Here is a 21064-nt window from a genome sequence, read left to right on the forward strand (position 1 = left end):
AGAAAACGTACTGGCCTTTGTCACACTTCTCTGGATACAATAAGTTCTTCGAATTCTCTCAGGTATAAGAGAATGCCAAGCAAATCCTGTGCTCCTCCCTGAGGAGCCTAGAAGACCTGAGATGCCCTACCCAGGCTGCGGCCAAAGGTTTGCGGGAATCGGCCACGGAGGGTTTTGGAGGTCAGCTAGACTGACCCCACCCCACCCCCACTTCATCGGAGCCACCGGGCCCAGGAGAAGGGCTTGGCCAAGGTCGCCATGCCAGACGGTGGCAGAGTCGGGCTCCAACTAGGTCCCGGCACTCACCGTACAGGGACCCCTGCCCCACACCGAGATGGTGTCACTCGCCCTACTCCATCCCTGGAAGGGATTTCCCAGGCCCGGCGCCCTCACCCGCAGCGACCCTGGCCCTGCTGGCCGGAAGTCCTGGGTGGGCCCTGCAGACGCGCGCACGGCGGCACCAGGAGCCCTCTCGCGGCCACGCCGCCGCCTGGCGGGCCCCGAGCGCACAACACCGGAGTCCGGCGCCCGTCGCCTCCCCGCCGGGGGCGGAGTCGCTGCCACGCCGGGGCCGGGTCGGCGCCTCTGGCCCCCCGCTAACCTCCTCAGGGCGAGCCGCGGAGCGGGGTGGCGGGTCCGGCCGCCCGGGGACGCTGCCCGCCGCGGGGCTGGAGAGGGCCGCGGGGCGCTAGGCTCCCGGCTCCTGCGGCCGCTGATGGGAGGCGGCGCACCCGCGGGCGAACGACGGCGCCGCAGCCACCATGGGGAACAAGCAGACCATCTTCACCGAAGAGCAGCTGGACAACTACCAGGTGAGCCCGGCGCGCCCCGGTCCCTGAAGCGGCGCCCTCCGCCCCTCCTGTCTTTTCCCGAGACCGCGGGGAAGCCAGTTCTCTGGGGTTCAAATCCTACTCCTGCCTTCAGCGCGCAGCCTGACCTTGGGCTGGTGACTTACCCCTCGCGGAGCCTCAGTTTCCCCGCCTGGGGAACGACAGTGCTTTCCAGGTGGAAATTTGTGTCGGGCACACCTTGCTCCCTTTCCCTTCCTCTCTCCCCCATCCAGCCTTAATGCTGGGTCCAAGCTGGACCCAAGCCACCCCTCCCAGCGACCACCTGGCACTGAGATGGAGAGTTAGAAAACGTGAGCCGAAAGCCTTGTCAGTCCCCACAGTCCCAAGAAGGGTTGGGAGTGGGGTTTTATAGCCCCAATTGTGGTCTTAACTTGGGCTGTTTATCTGTTGGAGTGATCCCTCTGGCCACAACATGGAAATAACTGGAACAAGAAGGTAAGCCAGGTACCATTCTTACATGGCCACTTCTTTAATCTCTGTCAGCACCCCCAAGAGCACTCCTTAGATCCTTCTAGGTTCCAGTACCAGCTGTCAGGATCCAGGATCCCACTGTCCTCCCACCCATGTAAAAAATTCTTGTAGATGAAGCCCCCACCCCTGACTTACCAGGATCCCTGGCCAACTGCCCAGCTTACCTCTGCAGCCTCAATTTCTCCAGGTCCCTTGCCTACTGACTGCACTACCACTACCTCAGAACAGTCCACAATCCCCAACTGGCCATGCTCTTTCCTTCTTCCCTCCTTCCGTTTCTTTCTTTTCTGTACAGTTTCCTGGGCCTGAGACACCTGTCTCCAGGTGATCTCTCCCAGCCTTCAAGGCCTTACTCTGATACCTTCCCTGACTCCCCGAGGCAGGGCTGACAGGACCCTGTTGTCACCACTGTCTTGGGAGAGAGGAACATAGTAGATACCTGGAGCTTTCATGAATATTTGTGTTGGCATGAAGGAAAGCGAGCTTGAAGTGTGGGTCCTTTGATGTGGGTGAAGGTAAAATAAGTGCCCCTTTGTCTCCTACTTATCAGTAACACAGATTTCTCAGTTCCTCTTGTGAGGCTCAGGAAAGAAGAGAGTATTTATGGAGAGCTAGAAGTATACCTGACACTGTAGTCAATGCCCTCCACGCATCAACTCACTTGACCATCACAGTGAGGTGGATCATTCGCTCCATTTTATAGGAAAGTAAACAGAGGCTAAGGAGCCTTGGGCATTCAGGTCTCACTTAGAAATTTGAATAGCAAACCCAAGGCTGGCTTTCTTCCTTTGGGATGAAGTGGGCTGGACTATGTGCTTTTTTGTCCAGAAGACACTCAAAGTTTAAGTGAGACAGACTTTTACCTCCAGTGTGGCCCTTGTGATAGAGGCAGGTGTGGAGTGTGTTCTAGGGAGGAGTGTTAGCAGGCAGGGGAATACCTGGAGGTAGCTGGCTTTTGCTTTGTCTGCAAGATTTAGAAACAGTGCAGTGCTTGAACAAGCCCTTGGAAGATGGGTGCATTTTACTCAGCAGTGCATGAGGAGACATTCCAGGTGGAGGTGGCAGTTTGAATAAAAGCTTAGAGGTAGGCATGGGCAAGCAGCCCATACCCAGAAACAAAGAATGGTCTGGGGCGGGGATAGGGAGCCTGGGTTCCCACTCAGACCAGCCTATTGGGTTACCCGTCAGAGCCAGTTCCAGTGTTGGGTTCTGATCCTTTGCCAGGCCTGGCTAGACCCTGCCAGGCGGGTGGGAGAAATGAGAGACATGAAATCTGAGAGGCCCCATCTCCTTCCCTCTGGCTGTCCAACATGGCCAGCCAGTGCTGGATGGGGTGACCCTGAGTTATAGCCACCTCTGCCCCAAGTGATCACCAGGTTTCTTGGGACTTCCAGCCTGACAGTCTTCTCTCCCTAAGGAAGGGTGCCTTCTTCCTAGTTCCCAGGTGTCATTGGTTCCCAAAGTTTAAGCTTCTGTCTAGGTCACTCTGAATTGTAAATCTATTCCCCAGAACCTTCAAACTCTCAAACAGGCCTCACTACCTTTCCCAGAACCCACCGCTGCTCTTCCAGCCATTCCAACACTCCATTTTCCTTTAGCCCCCATTTTCAGTTAAGAACAAGTCTCTTTTGTGTCTCACCTGGGTACCTCTCCTTTAACCCCAGGGCCTGGCCCTGGTCCAGACCTCCTCAGTCTCCTGGGAATGAGAGGTCTAACTGCTCCTTCCTCACCCCTCCTATCTGCTCCCTCCACCCCAGCCACTCACTGGCTTTTGCCACAGTTCCTTGGTTCTCTCACTCTTTCTCCCTCTTCCTTCTTTCCCCTTCTATCTCATCTCTTCTGTTCTGTTCTCTCTCTTCCCTTTTCCTTTCAGTGGACACTGTATATCATCATTGTAAAACAAAATTTTTCTATGAAAATAATCCATGAACAAAGAGTTGCATTGACTGCACTGGCCAGTCCCCTCTTGCTGTTGAAGACCCTAGGGAACCATTTATGGAATATGGACTCCTGGTGCAACAATGCAGGGACAAAGGACAGGAGGGATCTTCTGAAAATTCAGGTCCCAGTGCTGCTGCTGGTCCAGGAACCCCATCTTAAGGACCATTGATGTAGAGAGATGTAATAATCATGATAAGAGCCCAGGTTTATATGGGAAGCTTTTGCATCTTTGCCAGTAGAACCCTTGGGTCAGGACCTGAATACTTCCTTTCTAACCCAGGGTCAGTGAGAGAGGGGAGGGGAGGAGGGAGCAGACAGATCAGAAGAGAGGAGATCAGGAACCAGGACCTCTTCATTCCAGGTCTGCCAACAACCCCCTCCTGGCTAGTTAGCAGAGTCTTGGCCCTTGTGACTGGCACCTTCCAACCTCAGAACCAGCCTGCAGCAGAGGGTCATCTGTACCTGGAAGGCTCAGTCAGGCTGCCTGAACCAGGTCTCCAGAGTATCAGCCCACATGGTTCCCAGCCTCTCTGAGTCTTAGACCTGCCAGGCAGGAGTTTTCTGCCTGCTGGGTGGAAGGTGGAGCCACTGCTTCCCCAACCTGAGCCTTTCATGGCTCCCACAGAGGAGCCATTGCCAAAAGCAAAGCCAAGTCCCCCCAGGAGCAGCACCTACATTTCCAAGAAGGGCAAGGCAGCATAGAGTCCTTCATCTAACTCCCAGAAGGACAGATTTATTTGGCTTCATGGGACCCAGACATTCTTACCAACTGTCCCCAGCTGAAGGTGCCCAATGGAGCCCTCCCTGTTGTGGGCATCCTATGGGCATCATTCTTGGCCTGCCTCAACATGCAATCCAATTGACCTGATGTCCAGAGGTTTCAGGTCTTATCCAGGCCAGCCTGGCTGTCTGCAAGCCTGGGCTGCAGCCATTCACCCTGCATCAGAGCAGCTCTGCTCAGCATATGGCCCCAGGAGGCCCTCCAGGCTCTGGGCTCTGCAGAGCCTAAGAGGCCTTCTTCCTTCATACTGCAACAGTGGACAAAGACACAGGAGCCCAACAGCGGAGGATACACATAAAAGGCCTTCTCCATTGGCTATTTTAGGAAGTGCTGGATCCTTTTTACCTCTTTGCTTCCCTCCAAAGCCTGGCATAAAAAACACCATCAAAGGGCTGGGGCTGGGGTTCAGTAGTAGAGCGCTTACCTAGCATGTGTGAGGCACTGGGTTCGATTCTCAGCACTGCCTACAAATAAATAAAAAATAAAGGTCCATTGACAAATAAATAAATAAATAGACACCATCAAAGATGCCAGTATTTTTTACCCACTATAGGCAGACCAGGCCACCAGGTAAGTCCTAGGAGGTTATAATCTGTATGACCTCAGGAGCTGAGTGCTGCCCATTCTGGGTAACCCACCTGGGCCTCCTTAGCAGCCTCCACCCTTTCTTTTGTCCAGATGCTTCCAAGGCTCCCTGCCCACCCTCCTCCTCCACAGCCTCTTCCCCCAGTCCTCCATCCCTCCTCTTTTCCCACTGTGTGACCTTACCCATTTCTGTGGCTTCAGACACTGGATATATACTGTTGCTTCCTCTGTCCACATTCCTGGAATTTACTGTCTCCCAACATAGGGCTGCTTCCCATGACCATCCAGAATGCACAATGTACCTTGCACACCTCCATGAGGCCCCATCCTCAGGACCTGAACTAGTGTAATGTGGTGGCCATGTGCATCCTCAGTGGAGGTCAGAATTTAGTGTCCCAGCTACCTTCCCGTTCTCTCACAGCTTATTCCACTGGCCTTTAAGACAACCTGTGAACTCCAGCTCCTTCTTTACTGTACATCCCCAAGCATGTCTCACAGCCCCACTCCACCCATGCTTTGGCTTCCCAGGCAGTGGGCAGATGTGGGAGGGGAAATAGAGTCTCTTCTGCCCCCAGCACAGGGCTGTGTGGTGAGGACCTGTGGCTCAAGGGCTCTGAGAAAGGAAGGAGCCTTGGGCCGCACAGCCCACTGTGTGTGTATGTTTTCCCTCCACAGGACTGCACCTTCTTCAATAAGAAGGACATCCTCAAGTAAGTGTGGCTTCTTGTCCACCCTTTTGGGGCTGGGGCTGCAGCAGGGGTGGGGCCAGGGACCCCATGTGGGCTGACTGTAGAAGCTGGAGCTGAGAAAGAGCATCTATGCATTTGAGGCCTTAGCTATACCCAGAGCCTGCCTTGTGGACTCAAGAACTTCCCACTGCTCCCAAGGCCCTGATCCTCCTGCCAGGAATGGAGGGAGCATCTACTCATTACATGCTAGACTCTGGGGTGGGAGGGTTTCAGGTACATTTTCATTTAATTTTCACTGTGACTTTATAACAAGAAGATTCTGTTATCCCCTTTTAAAGATGGGACTCAGCAACTTGGCCCAAGTTACATAGCCAGGGATTGGAGATCTGGCTTCTGACTTCAGGTCCCTTGCTGTGTCCCTGCATCTTGGGGCCTACTACCACAGGTATCCCCTGTTAGGCCTCTCTAGTTCCAGCTTTGATGTCCTTTGACTCCTGGGTTGTCCAGAAACCAGGAATCTCCTTCCTTCCCTGTCCTCGCAGGTTGTGGGGGTGGTCCTGGACAGGAAAATGAAGGGGCTTGGTAGTCTCAGAGCCCCAGGACCAGACAGTGGAATCACAGAATGCCAGGAAACCTGTTCCATAGCCCTGGCTGGGCTCCTTTGCTCAGGCTATCAGGTGGCATTAAAAGCCAGAGAAGTCTCAGGATCACTTTCCTTGGAGATCGATGGACAGGCTGGGGCTGGAGTTTGGTGCAGCTTCTCAAGATAGCTGTTCTGTAGTTTGTCACTGCCCTAACCACTCTGCTTGGACAGGCAGTGCTCCTCTCTTCCCAGGCTGCCATTTCAACTTGTCCTCTGAGGGGGGTGAGGTGTACCCCACTTCCATCCCCTCAGAGAGATCGGGCTCTCCTTCCACTTCCCAGCTCCATGGCTTCAAGTCAGGTTTGACCCTGCCTGAGCCTCAGCTGCTTCTGGGAAATGGGATGACAGGACTGCTGTCAAGAGGCAGTAACCCCAGCGTGGTATCTAATAACTGGGATTTGGCCAGAGCTTGAGTGTTGTGAGGGTGAGGACCCCATTGGGACAAGATGGCTCTCAGAATGTAATCTTGCAGCAGTTGCTCCTGGTGTTCTGGTGGCATCTTTGACCTTTCAGAGTTTTGACACAAAGCTTCATTTAAGCCTTGCCACATTTGTCCTCTGCTGTGAGGAGCTCCCAACATCCACTTTGTAGATGCCAGACCCAGACTGATTTTCCTTTAGGCCCACAACCATTTCCATTCTGGCCACTGAAGCCCCTTCCCCCCAAGTCTTTGTGCTGACCATCTCTACCCAGGGTGCCCTTTCTCATGCCATACTTCCTTCTAGACCCAGCTTCAGTCACTCCCTTCTCTGGGGAGCCTCCCGACTCCCTGCCAGCCCAGTGATCACACAGAGTTCTTAAACTTAATGGTGCTCTGTGGGTTTGTGGGCTCAGATGCCAGCTTCCCTTGAACTTGTTGTCAAGTAAGACTTGGGTCTCTCAGGCTGCTCCTGGGATTGCCCCTGTAAATCACTGGTGAGGGCTGGAAGAGTGTGTGGGTGAGGGACGACTGGCCATGGAGATGGATCCAGCCTGAGGAGCAGCTATCACAAGGAAGCCGGCCTGCGGCGGATCCCTGCCCTTCTTGTGGTTTTACTGAGAGCAGCAAGGTTGCCTCTGGGGGGACGAGGGAAGAGTGGCTCAAGGTTAGGAGTGGGAGTCAATATGACAGACCTCTGGGGGTGTTCCTGGCCTCTTTGCAAATGAGGGAGTCCAGGCAGTGAGAGTGCTTAGGGAGGACTGTCCTGGCTCTCTGCAGTCTCATCTGCCCACCTCTGCACCCTTTGGTACCCAGCCTTTATAATTCAACATCAGAGCAAAGGCCACAGCTAAGGTCCCAAAAGCAGTGAAGGACCTCTCCACACACCTGGACACACCCACCCCACTGCTTTGTCACTAGTGTATTCAAGCCCAGACTCTATGTTACTAATCATTGAGGACCCACAGAACTAGACTCAGTGTTTTTCCTATGAAGTGACCATGTGGGGAAGGGGAGGGACGAAGCCTGGCATCTGGTCCCTACTATGTGGCACCTTATGTGTCTCCTTGCCACATCTTCAGGGTAGGGACAGCAGTGTTTGCTGGGACTATTTTCTGGGAGGGCCATGTCAATGGTATTTTAAAGACAACTAAGAGCTACTTGGAGTTCTGTTGCCCACCTGTGTACCTTCAGGGAAGGGCAGTGAGATAAGGCAGGAGGTGGGATTACCTGTCCCTGGAGGAACCAGGCATGGCCACTTTGGTTCCTTTTTAGTATCAGCTTCTTTACTCTTCTCCAGCCTTCTCTCTGGGTACTAGTAGAGGCCAGTGTGACTGATTCCTATCCACCCAGGGAAGCACCCCCCCTACTGTTTACATCTCAAGTCCAGGCAGCACAACTAAGACCTGGAGTCCAGAAAGAGCAAGGAGCAAAGATCTGCCCAGCAATGCACAGCAGGGCAGCAGCAGGGCCAGACTGACCAGGCCCAGCCTCTGCTAGTCTGCCCTCCTCCCAAGACCTCAGTGCAGCCACCCTGCCCCCACCCGGATGGTTTTCTTGGTAAGCTGCACCCTGAGTACTGACCAGATGGCGAGGAGGAAACCTGAGCAGGAGGCTCTTTGCAGCTTGGGGCCTAGCTTTCTGGCAGCCTTGGGTCAGTGACACGGAGTCACAGATAACCATAGAGCTGATTCTCTCTCTACTCCCTCCACCCCTACCCTGGTAGATCCAATTGCTCCCCAGGACACAGCTCTTCTACCCACTCTCTGAGCCCAAATGGGCAGCCCACCCTATTGGGCCACCCATCCCTTCAGCCTCCTTGCTGTCTGTGGATCAGATGCTTAAAGCTTCAACTATGGCATCCCCCGTTACACTGTGCATGAGTGGCTTAGGAGTCCTTGTCCCCTGGGTATAGAGAAAGGCTCACCAAATTAGTAACCCCAGGTGTTCATCTTGTTGTTACTTTACTGTTTATTTTCTCAGCCTTTAAAAAACTTTGTCTTAATCTATTTTTAGTTACTTTTAATTTTTTGTTGCACATCTAATATAAATTACTGTAAAAAAATTAGAATATAGTTTCTAGTATGAGCAAGGCCATGGGTTTGATCCCCAGGAAGTAACACACACACACACACACACACACACACACAGAGAGAGAGAAAAGAAAAAGGAAAGCTAGTCAACAGAAGACAAAAAATGTACCTTATAATCCTAACCCCACCCATGAAATAATGTCTGCTAATATTTTGTTGTAAGTTGTGCCAGCATTTTCTTTTATGTTTATCAAAAAGTCAAACAATGTTGTTTTGTAATATGCTTAAAATAGTTTTTTTTAAGACAAATTGTAAGAATTTACAAGAGAGCTATGGAAAATATATGGTAGATCTGCAAAAAAAAATTAAAAATAGAATTTCCATACAATCCAGCAATTCAGTTTATAGTATATAATCAAAAGAATTGAAGACAAGTTTGTACTCTCATGTCCTTAGAGCATTATTCACAGTAGCCAAAAGGTGGCAGCAACCCAAGTGCCCCTCAGCAGATGAATGGCTGAACAAAGCACAGTATACCCGGGGAAAAGAATATTATTCAGCCTTAAAACAGAGGCATTGGGACACATGCAATATACTAGATAGACCTTGAGAACATTATGCTACATGAAGTAAGCCAGTCACAAAGAGATGTACCGTATACTCCACCTTAGCGAGGGACCCAGAATAGTCAAATTCATAGAGACACACAGTTGAAGGGTGGTTGCCGGGGCTGGGAAGAGGGGGAAGAGGGGAGTTACTGTTTCATGGGTATAGAGTTTCAGTTTTGCAAGATGAAAAAAGTTCTGGAGATGGGTGGTGGTAATGTTTGCCTGACAGTGTAAATGCCCTTAATACCATGAAGTGTACACTTAAAAATGGCCGAGGTAGTCAATTTTATGTGCATTTTATTACCATTAAAAGTAATTTTAGGGGGCTGGGGCTGGGGCTTAGTGGCTGAGTGCTCGCCTCGCATACCTGAGGCACTGGATTCGATCCTCAGGACCACATTCAAAAATAAGTAAATAAAACAAAGATATTGTGTCCATCTATAACTAAAAAAATTTTTTTAAAGTAATTTTAGTAGTTAAGATGGTAAATTTTGCTATTTTAGCACTATTTTTTAAAAACTAAAAATAGCTAATAAAAAAGAAAACAATATATCAATACCCTCACCATCCAAGATAACCACTACTAACATTTTAGTAAACAACCTTCTTTTCTGTCTTTCTTTTTTTATACAAGCTTTTAAAAAATTATTAAATGGACTCCTACTGTACATTCTACTTTTTTCAGTTTACATTGTGTGAACAACTTTTTTGGACTTTGGTGCTGGGGATGGAACCAAGGGCCTCTTGCCTGGTAAGCATGTGCTCTGCCACAGCAACACCCCCAACCAACTTTCAAGATCATTAGGTATTCTTCTAGAACATTTTAAATAGCTGTGTTTACTGAGTGTCTCTTAATTGATTTAGCCGACATCCAGGTGACCAAGTTTTCACCATTTTAATTAGTACTGAGGTGACTATCACTGAGGCACCTTCACATAACTGCATATTGGGGATTATTTCCTTAAAATACAGATTTCAGGATCAAAGTAGAATTTTAAGACTTTTGAATTTTGCCCACACTATTGTTACAGGTCTTTTTGTCTTCTGACTTGAATAACCTAAAAGTCTGAAACACAGCTGCCTGCGGGCCAGCATGCACTGTAAATAAATGAAGCTGCCCAGTCTGGGGCTCATTAAAATAGCAGCTGCAGAAACAGTTGCTCTTCGGTCCCAGCATAATTAGCAAATCCAGATGCATAATTTAAAGTCTTTTAATTTGTACATGTTGGTAACAAAATTCTAAATTTTAATTCAGCTTTTAATTTAATTACTTTATAGTACTGTGTAAAAGTAAAACACAGCATCATTAGAGTATTGCCTTTCTTTATTATTATTATTTTTTTTTTAAGTACCAGGGATTGAACCCAGGGCCTTTGCCTATGGTAGGCAAGTGCTTTACCACAGAGCTATATCCCTAGCTCCTGGTATTAACTCTTTCTTATTAGGAATATACACTAATTATCTTAACTACCTAAAACATTATACCCCTTGATAAAGTTTCATGTTTTTAGTATTCATTTCATATTAATTTTATACATAGCTGGTTTTGTTTTATTGCTTCTTTAAAATTGTGAATTAGTGTTTTTGTTTGTTTATTTGTTTTTAGCAGTACCCAGGATCAAACCCAGGGTCTCACCCTTGCTAGGCAAGCACATTGCTACTGAGCTACATCCCCAGCCACTGAATTAGGTCTTTTTAATCATTTTTTATTAGGCTAATGTTGATATATAGGAAAGTTGTTACATAGAAAATCTTCTAAGCTCTAATTCAAATATAATTTTTTTTGTTTTCCAACAAGTAATGATGATTTGCCTCCTTCTTTCCAACATTTATACGTACTCTTTTATTGTTTTAACTAATTATATTAACTAGCACTCCAGAGGGAACATGTTATATAATGATGGTGATTATAGGCATCCCACATTTATGGGTTTATTTCCAGTATTTTAAGTGTGATTTTTGTTTTTTTGTCAGGGGGTATTGGGGATTGCACTCAGGGTCACTTTGTCCTCTGAGCCATATCCCCAGCCCTATTTTGTATTTTATTTAGAGACAAGGTCTCACTGAGTTGCTTAGTGCCTCACTTTTGCAGAGGCTGGCTTTGAACTTGCAGAGGCTGGTTTTGAACTCACAGTTCTCCTACCTCGGCTTCCCAAGCCCCTGGGATTACAGGTATGTGCCACCACACCTGGCTGGCTAAATATGATGTTTGATGTTGATTTACAATGAAGATGTCCTTTTAGTTCTGCTTCTAAGCAGAAACTACTTTGTTTCTGTTTTACTAAGAATTTTAAGATTCTGTTGACAAAAAAAATTAAAATAAAAAATCCACATGCTTTTAACATTTTTAATTTTTATTAACAAATACTTTTAAAAATTTAAAAACTTTGCAACTGAGGCTGCAGCTCAGTGGCAGAGCACATACTTAGCATGCATAATGCCTTAATTTCCACCCCCATCACCAAGAAAAAAAAATCAAATATAGATTAAGCAATAAGTCAGCTTCCCTCTAACTACACTTCTCCACTTCCACCTCATGGGGATCTCAGTGTGAACATGTGGTGTGTACAACCACACAGTCATAAATGTATCTGTCAAATTGATCAAAATTTTTGTCTATTAATATCATTTATAGTCACAGATTTCCATGCATTGAACCATGCTTGCATTCTGGAATAAATCCCACCTGGTCCCAGTGTATTATTCTCTTAAAAACTGCTGGACTTGATTTACCGGTATGTTATTTTAAAAAGAGCTTTGCATCTGCACATGCAAATGCCCTCGGTTCATTCTGGATGCTACTCATTGGGTTTTGGTATCACGGTTTTATTGATTCTTTAATATAAACTTGGAGGCCTTCACATTTTGCCTTATGCTCTGGAGCAATTCAAGTAGCACAAATATTATTTCTGGTCCTAGATGTATGATAAGAGAAATATATAAATCATCTTGAACTCAGTACCCTTTATTGGGGAAATGGTGACAATGTTTAGATTATCTTCCAGAGTGATTTAGGATTTCAAATTCTTCTTAGGTTTACTTTAAAGAAAAAAATTCTAACATTATTCATCATTTTAGGACAGATCTGTGTACTAGGGCAGAAGCTGGCTTCCCACCTGGGCAGAAGCTGGCTTCCCACCCTAGCAGAACCTCCTCAACCCTGGAAAAGCATTCCCAGCCCCTCTCCCAAACCCTCTCCTTCCAGGAAGCCCCACACATGTCAGCCAACATGCTAATAGCTACAGTTGAGAGCCAGGATGGTTGTTTGTTTGTTTGTTTGTACTAGGGATTGAAGCCAGGGGTGCTTAACAAGCCTTTTTAAATTTTTGAGACAGAGTCTCACCAAGTTGCAGAGGGCCTTGCTAAGTTACTGAAGCTGGCTTCGAACTTGGCAATCCTCATGCCTCAGCCTTCCAAGTCACTGGTATTACAGGTATGTGCCACCATCACTCAGCAAGAGCCAGGAGGATTTATGAGCATCATCCTATTTAGTTCTTACAAGTGTGACAATAGCAGGGTGGCCCCCATTTCTGAAAGAGAAATTTCTTTTTCTTTTTTATTTTTATTTTTTATTTTTTAAAGAGAGAGTGAGAGAGGAGAGAGAGAGAGAATTTTTAATATTTATTTTTTAGTTGGCAGACACAACATCTTTGTTGGTATGTAGTGCTGAGGATCGAACCCGGGCCGCACACATGCCAGGCGAGCGCGCTACCGCTTGAGCCACATCCCCAGCCCCATTCTTTTTCTTTTTTAATTTGTTTTAATTAGTTACACATGACAGTACAATGATCGTTTATTTTTCAAAGGTTACTCCACTTACCCAAAGCCACTCTGCTAGTGAGAGAGTGTTTCCAACCTCAGCCTGACCTCAGGCTCCTGCTGCAGCCTGACATGAGGCTTTAAGCCAGCCTTCACATTTTACCTTATGCTCTGGAGCAATTCAAGTAGCACAAATATTATTTCTGGTCCTAGATATATAAGACAAATATATAAATCATCTTGAACTCAGTACCCTTTATTGGGGGAATGGTGATTTAATGGAGATTTAAGCCAGCCCCCAGAAATAGCTGAGCATCATACTCCTGCACACATACTGTGTTTAGGTGTCAAAGTCAAGTGGGAAATATAAAAATTGGAAACACAATGGATCTGTCAATATATGGATTGCAAAACAATTTGTGGTTGTAGGGTTTGGGGACTGTTTTTCTCAATGCAGGAAATAGAAGCAAAGAAAGTCCTTGAACACCCTCTTATGGAAAATCCCCACTTGATCCTGCCACCCTGGTTTTTGTTGACTCCCTCACACCTAAGGGATAAATTCTCGGGCCTTACCCACCTCTAGCTTCCTCCAAGCCATGGAGCTTCTTTGTGAATTCAGGCTCTTGTAAGAGGATGGGAAGTGGGCTTGTGGCATTTTGCTTTTCATTTGCCCTGGACAGTCTCTGAACCAGGTGTTGATGACATACATGCTTGCCAGAGTGGCTTGACTTGCAGGGGAAACATGGAGATCTGGGTTCAAGTCTCATCCCCACTTCTCACTGGTTGCTTAAGTAGGGAATAGGCATTTAACTCTTGAGCCTTAGTTATCCCACCTGAAAAATAGGAGGCTAATATCTACCTCTCAGGATGGTTTGGGAGTTAAAATAGGAAAAATAACTCTCACAGCCTTAGCTCAGGGCCTGGCACAAGTCAGCACTGGGAGCTGAGTTCCTTTTGTGTGTGAGCTGGGGAAGTAATTAAATGCTCTGCTCAACACCAAGAGTTGGGTGGATCCCAGTGAGGTTCAGGTGGCTGTGTTGAAGGATTTGCTAAGAGAGGATCTGAGTTGGGCCACTTAGAAGACCTAGGCTTTGAGGTGGTAGGACAGCCCAGGCCCAGGCCCAGGTGATATGGGGCCATACCTGATCTAATCTCAGTAGCCTTGGGCCTCATCTTGTACAGTTTACCTACCGCAGCCCCTAGAGGATCACTTGTTTCCCCCAGTCCCCAGCAGCACTTCATTGAAACAGTTCTTATGGATGCAATTGTACCGGCCTTGGGAAGGAGACTATTCTCTGGAATGGCAGGGACCTGGACCAAAGGACACAAGGCAAAGGAGGCCTGGATAATGGGGACCTTCTAAGTGAGATGGTGTCAGGATGCTTCTCATCCCCAAGGGTCCATGCAGCATGCTGAAGTAGTCTTGTGTTTCTGAGTCCAGGGCAGGAGATGGGATGGGAGCCTGCAAACTGAGCCATAAGTGAGGAGGGCTGGACCCAGGGCAATAAATGGGCTTGGTCCTGATGGCTCCCTGCTCTAGGCAAGTTGCAGGTGGCCCATTCACAGGGGCTTCCTGAGGATGTAAGGGCTGCTAGAGCTCTTTAGAGACCAATCCTGAGAGCTCATGTTGGGGAAGAGGGAACTGGGCCTTGGTTTTGCAGACCCCCAGGAGTTGCAGAAAGAAGAGTGGTTAAGAATTTCTACTCTGGATTTCCAGTTCTGGATTTGTTTCCTGGCCTTCTACATGTCCTAGTTGTGTGGCCTTAGACAAATCACTCTTATCCTCAGCTTCATTTGCTGAGCTATAAAATGGGGTCACAATGCATCTTTATGCCCAATGATAAGGAGGATATCAAGTAAGGTGACATGTCAAGTCTTAGCATATTGCGTGAAGCACAGAAGACTCTTAAGAGTCCAAAGGGGTACGGTCCCAGGGATGAGGGTGATGGTGATGGTGGTGTGTCGTAGAAACGGGAAGGGTCTGGACACAGTCTGATTGTCAGCATGGGGGTTCAGGCAGAATCTTCTTCCCTCCCAAGTTTTACAGTCTTGTGGGCAGAGCTGAGGTAGGTTTTCTGGGGCAGAGGCCCACACAGAGCAGCATTGGTCCACTGGGGGATCAGGGTGACATCCCCTCCAGTGCTTTTCCTCTGTTTCCCTCAAAGGCTTCATGCACGGTTCTACGAACTGGCCCCCAACCTTGTTCCGATGGACTACAGGAAGAGCCCCATTGTCCATGTGCCTATGAGCCTCATCATCCAGATGCCGGAGCTCCGGGTATGTGAGAGGCCTTCCCAGTTGGGCTGTGGGGATGGGGAATCTACACCTCTGGATGGGCAGCAGAGGCACCCAGCTTTGGGTGAATCCTTGCTGCACTCTTTGTGGTTCTGTGGCTCTGAGCTGACCACTGAACCTCTCTGTGCCTCAGTTTTCTCATCTGCACTCTTATGAATAGATGTGGGGAATCAATAGGGTTACTGTGGATCAGTGGCTGCCCTGCTGCTCAGCCACTGGCCTGTGCCCACCTGCCTGCCCCTTCATGAAGTGGCCTCTGTACTTGACAGATATTATATCTGCCCTTTTAGACAATTTTTCTGTCTCTTCTTTGTCTGGCTGTGGCTTCTTGCAAGGTCAGCATGGGCATCCATGGCTCACTTCTCAGAACTGAACATAGCAAAAATCACCTGAAAATCTTTTCAGAATTCTGATTCAGGTTCAGTGCATCTGGGGTAAGTCAACATTTTATTTTCTCACTAGCTCCTGAGTGAGGCTGGTCCTCAAACCTCCCATACATTTGAATGGTTCATTTCATGAGTTCCTCACCCAGAATATGTAAAGAGCATTCCAACATTAAGGAGACATTTGGAAGCTGGATGTGTTGGCACACTGCAGTAAGTCAGCAACTCAGGAGGCTGAGGCAGGAGGATTGCAAGTTTAAGGTTTGCCTGAGAAACTTAGTGAGACTCTGTCTCAAAATAAAAATAAAAAAGGCCAGGATGTAGCTCAGAGTTAGAGCACCTCTGAGTTTGATCCCCAGTTCCAAAGGTGGGGGAGAAATACATTTGGGTGCAACTCCACATGCCATGGTGCTTTGCAGATGACCCCTCTCCTAGGATGTGGGGCCACAGCATTACCCAGCATCCTCATGGGACTGCACCTGGCTGACTGGAATCATGAGAGACATTGAGCCCAAACCTTGCCTCTGGACAAGCACCAGCCTGGCCTAAAGAGGGGTGGGAGACCAGGCTCAAAGGGTCATGGAGAGCATAAGGCACTCATGGGCAGAAACCATGTGCTCTGTCTCTGAGCTCTGGGCTGGGCACTGAATGGGGTCGGCCAAGTGCTAGCCCAGTTGTGATGGAAGGAACCCAGGAGTGTGGGACTCTGCACGATTTGGTATTAGAGAAAGGAGTCAGTGTACAGCCCCCCCGGGGAGGCAGTACTGGGGGTGGTCTGGGAGAATTGGTTGCAGGCCTGGTATTTGAACCATTTCTGTGACTCCCACAGCATGTCCTGTCCTGTTATCCAACCCTTTGGGGCTCCACTTCTGGCTCCCACCATCCTGGCTTGACATGACCTGAGCTACCCATGCCAGGGAATGTCTTCTCTTGCCAAGGACAGAACCCTATCCATCAAGGCAGAAGCCTCTGTGAGCTGCCCTGGGAAATGACACAAGGCCCTGCTTCTGCCTCCCATGAGTGCACAGAGGCTCTGCTGAGCTGGAGAGCTTCTTTAGTTATAAGATGTGACTGATGGAATGCTTCTATGCTGGGCCTTGCATACTTTAAATCCTTGAATCCTCTAGCAAGTCTTTGGAGTAGGTGCTATTACTGTTCCCATTTTGCAGATGGGGAAGTGGAGGCTCAGAAGCTTGTCTAAGGCCACATTGCCTGTCAGCAGTCTTCTGATTGCTGTGATTATTTTCCTCAGGAGAATCCCTTCAAGGAAAGGATCGTGGAGGCTTTTTCTGAGGATGGCGAAGGGAACCTCACCTTTAATGACTTTGTGGACATGTTTTCTGTGCTCTGCGAGTCAGCTCCCCGAGAGCTCAAGGCAAACTACGCCTTCAAGATCTATGGTAAGCAGGGCCTGGAGGCAGGGAAGTGGTATTCAGGGCCATCTGGCCATCCAGTTACTGCTGGCTCCCACCATGGGAGACACCAAGAACAACAAGGCTGACCTCTAAAGAGTGCTGGTCCAGGGCTGGGGTTGTGGCTCAGCGGTAGAGCACTCGCCTGGCACGTGTGAGACCCTGGGTTCAATCCTCAGCACCACATAAAAATAAATAAGTGAAATAAAGATATTGTGTCCAACTACAACTAAGAAAAAAAAATATATAATATATATATATATATATATATTTTTTTTTTTTTTTTTTTTTAAAGAGTGCTGGTCCAGCATGGGGGCAGTAAGGGACACATTCTGCCTGAGAGCCATCCTCAGGGATCCTAAGAGCAGAGGAGGAAGAGACTTGCCCACCATGGGTTGGGGTTAGTGTGAGGAGGGAGTCACATGTGATGTCATTTAATGAAGGCCTAGAGGATTTGAGAAGATTTGTCAACTGGACACATGGGAGTGGTCAGCCCTGGCAGAGGGGGCAGCCTATAAGGACTTAGAGAAACAGGAAGGCACAGGACTCAATAAGATAAAAGAGGTTTGGGACATGGTGGGGCTTGTGGCAGTGTGGGTCTGGAGAGGTAAACTGGGGCCGGGTTGTAAGGAGCCAGCCTGGGAGTTTGGTTCTAATGCTCAGGGCACCGGGCACTGCAGGGTGTCCAGGGGAAGGGAAGCTGTGTTTTGAAAGATCTCTCAGAAACTTTGGGGTGTGAACAGGAGCCATACTGAATCTGGGGCCCAGAGATGAGGTGTGGGCCCGTGGTGGGAAGGCTGAGCAGCAAGAGAGGCCCCCAAAGTGCCAAGGGTAAGGGGGCTCTTCATTTCACCCTAGCACAGCACAGCCCTCTGCCCCATTGTCTCACTGGCCACCAGAGGGCGCTGGGCACTCAGGAGTCTGAAAAGGATACAACTTCACATAGCTTACATTGCTGTGTCAGAGGCAATGAGCCCGACAGGCCCAAGGGCATTGGTGTCAAATCCTCAGTTATCCTTAGATGGGGGACATTGAAGTCCAAGGAGGGGCTAGAACCTTCCCTAGACCAGAGAAGCCAATGACAAATTTGTCCTTAGTATTTTGAGCAGCTGGTGGATTCTAATGCAATGGGACCCATTAGGGGATGTCTTCATTTTGTCATTGTCATGTTTATTTCAAAGGATTTTGGTTTAGATATATCTGTGCACTCACATTGTCTTTGCATATGAGAAAGACAGTACCTGCTTGTCCACCCTCCACAAACTGTGGCTTCATGGTTCATGTATGAAACATATAAAATGCTTCCCAAATTCCACCCATCATCCCTCCAAACTTAGACCCCCAACATGTTGCTTCTGGGAAGGGTTATTGTCCACCAAAGACGGGGAAGAGCACACAAAGGCCTCAGTTTCCTTTCACGAAATGGGCAGAGGAATCCAGCCAGCCAGCAAGTCTTTCCAGAGAACTGCCTGTGTGTCCCTCCAATGGCAAAAATGAATCCCACGTGTGCCTGCTCTGGAGGCCATCACAAGCAAGTGCGGAGATGGCTCTAGGCTCTAGTACCAGCACCCACCGGGGACCTCAGGCAGGTCTCATCCGATCCAACTCTGTTTCCTCATCTGTAGAGTGGGAATTCTAGGTTTTCCTATCTAGTAGGTATCATTTAAAAACTAAATGAGGAAAAGCATGCTGTGCTCATATTGCAGTTATTCTCTTCCTCACTACCATTAATGTCAGTTAGCTTAGTAGGCTAATCTGCAACTGTGTCAGGAGGAGCTCAGTGAAGGGGACCCTTATGTCTAGAAAGCCCCTCTTGGGCAGGGGGGGGAATTTGAGGGAAACTTCCCCCAGGTGTTTGCTGGGCAAGGCATCCCAGGCAGGAGAAACTGCAGGTGCAAAGATCTGGCAGTTGGGCTGAGAATGGTGAGGAGGGGTGGAGTTCATCACCATGATGAGCCTTTGTGTAGCTCATTCCTTGAATCATTTTGCTGTTTGGGGCAGTGGTAGTGCCTTTTTTTTTTCAATACAATCAAACCATGCTCCCTGCTCTGTGTATGAAGGCCAGCCAATAGCCTCTGAGGGGCTTCTGCATCTCCTGTCTTGGTGTGTGTATGTGTGTGTGTCTAATTGACAGGTGAAATTGTATGTGTTTATCATGTACAACATGATGTGTGACTACATGTTTGACTTGAAGCCTGCCTTAGGCAATGTGGTCCCATTTAGAAAGCAGAGGTCTTAAAGTCATATAGGCCCCAGTCAGAATCTCTGTTCCATCTCTGACTGTCTCTGTGATCTTAAGTCGGTCACTTGGCCTTCTTGAGCTTTGATTTCCTCAGCTCTAGAAGCCCACAGAGGGTAAGACCAGAAGGGATATTTGGCCTGAGCCCAAAGTTCCTGGGGAGCCTCAGATTTGGAACCGTCTCTGACTGGGTATACATATAGTCATTGTAGGGTTTTGTAGGTACTCTGAATGTTAACTTGTTAACTGGATATTTAAGCCATATTTTATGGGTGAGACCCTCTTGGACCCCATCAGCTGAGCACAAAGATCCAGTATCCCCAAAGTGTGCCTAGAAATGTTTTGGGGACTTTAGAGGCTTGGAGAGGTCAGTGTGACCAGCAAGGAGGAAGGGGTATTATAGGACCAGACCTGAAGGAACCCACCCCTGGCCTAAACATCTCCAATCCATGCCACCCACCCCACAGACTTCAACACTGACAACTTCATCTGCAAGGAGGACCTGGAGCTGACACTGGCCCGGCTCACCAAGTCAGAGCTGGATGAGGACGAGGTGGTGCTCGTGTGTGACAAAGTCATAGAGGAAGCTGACCTAGATGGCGACGGCAAGCTGGGCTTTGCTGACTTTGAGGACATGATCGCCAAGGCCCCTGATTTCCTCAGGTGCTGTCACCCCAGGGACTGGGCTTGGGGAGGGAAGATCAGAATGTTGGGGCCACATCCAGGAGGACTGGTCTTATGGTACTTCCATGGTTAATGATGTGCAGACCAGGAAGCAATAGGTCATCTTCAAGGCTCAGATCCCCTTCATATGTGGTTGGCCTTGTTCTTTGAAGGACCAGACTCTCCTGGGAAGGATACAGACCCGGAAGGTCCTTCAGTTATGACAGGTGCTGGAAACCTGGAGGATAGCTGTTGGTTCCTCTGAACCTTCCTTCCCTTGGGGTGATTAATTGTGCCTCTGTGCAGGCTACCCTAAGGAACTGGCCAGGGGTGGGCCAGTTCTTTTTTCCTAAGGAGCCTCTACCTGCCCCATCCAGGACCTCTCACCCTCTCCTTTCCTTGCTCTCTTTCCAGCACTTTCCACATCCGGATCTGAGGACACTGCCAAGGCTGTAGGACCTGGAAGCTCACCACCCAGCTCTGCTGCCTATACAGGTGTGGCTGCATGCTTCCCAGGAAAGGAACGGCAGCCTCTGGGGTTTACACCCATGAACATTTCCTGTGGCCCTTTCAGCAAAAAAGAAAGAAAGAAAGAAAAAAAAAAAAACCTTAATGAGAGAAGTGGGTTGTGAGGAGTAGGACCCTTCCCAGGGCTCCCAGTGGTCCAGCCCCAGGACACATAGCCCCTGAGCAAATCCTTCCATCCACCCCTCTCTCCCCATCAGAAATGTCCCTCCTGGGAGGGGAAGGAAGAAAACCCAACAGGAAGTGGTAGGGTCTGACATGACCATGTGCTGGGTTGATACCCCAGTCACCTAGAGCAAATACAAAAAAAAGAGAGAGAGAGAGAGAGAGAGAGGTCAGGCTTTTAATGAGCTATATAATCTTCTTCCAAAATCCAAGGCTGAGCTGTGCCCCACTCTGGCCTGTTCCTCTTCCCACCACTCCCCAATGTGAAGCTGTGTGAGCGGTGGGTCCAAAGGGCTCTGTCCCTGTCTGTCCCTGAGTTTGAGCACCACCCTATCCAACCTCCCCAATAATGTGGAATCCTCACTGGTGTGTGCTGTCCACAGATTTGTGAACTCCTGGTAGTAAAACACTCTGTGTCCCACACACTCGGTGTCTGCCAACATTAGGAAATGTTCAGTGGTACCTATTCTCCTGGTCCTTAAAATCCCACTGAGAGTGCCTTGCCTCACAAGGTTACACACATCTCTTTCGCCTCAGACTCTGACTTTTGTTTCAGTGCTGTGCCTTCGGGAGGAAGGCATACCACACCTATGCCTCACATTT

The 21064-nt window shown here is 48.6% G+C and overlaps 1 protein-coding gene across 2 annotated transcripts; it reads left to right on the forward strand.

Moving 5' to 3' along the window:
- The first annotated feature begins 544 nt into the window (after nucleotides 1-544).
- On the forward strand, nucleotides 545-20983 carry Cib2 (calcium and integrin binding family member 2). 2 transcript variants are annotated; one of them, XM_026400551.2, is made up of 6 exons: nucleotides 545-812; nucleotides 5305-5339; nucleotides 14945-15056; nucleotides 16710-16857; nucleotides 19576-19771; nucleotides 20186-20983. In XM_026400551.2, the coding sequence occupies exons 1-6, from the start codon at nucleotides 762-764 to the stop codon at nucleotides 20205-20207; spliced, it is 564 nt and encodes a 187-aa protein (XP_026256336.1). In that variant the 5' UTR covers nucleotides 545-761; the 3' UTR covers nucleotides 20208-20983. The 2 variants fall into 2 exon arrangements, with proteins under 2 accessions (XP_026256336.1, XP_026256337.1); XM_026400552.2 differs by lacking the exon at nucleotides 5305-5339 and having other exon boundaries at nucleotides 607-812.
- Nucleotides 20984-21064: the final 81 nt, after the last annotated feature.

Source organism: Urocitellus parryii, chromosome 6, assembly GCF_045843805.1.
Source record: "Urocitellus parryii isolate mUroPar1 chromosome 6, mUroPar1.hap1, whole genome shotgun sequence".
NCBI lineage: Eukaryota > Metazoa > Chordata > Mammalia > Rodentia > Sciuridae > Urocitellus > Urocitellus parryii.

Coding starts and splice junctions, on each gene's coding strand:
- Cib2 (XM_026400551.2), top strand. CDS start 762: ATGGGGAACAAGCAGACCATCTTCACCGAAGAGCAGCTGGACAACTAC. Junction 15,057..16,709: donor TCCAGATGCCGGAGCTCCGG/GTATGTGAGAGG, acceptor TATTTTCCTCAG/GAGAATCCCTTCAAGGAAAG. Junction 19,772..20,185: donor AAGGCCCCTGATTTCCTCAG/GTGCTGTCACCC, acceptor CTCTCTTTCCAG/CACTTTCCACATCCGGATCT.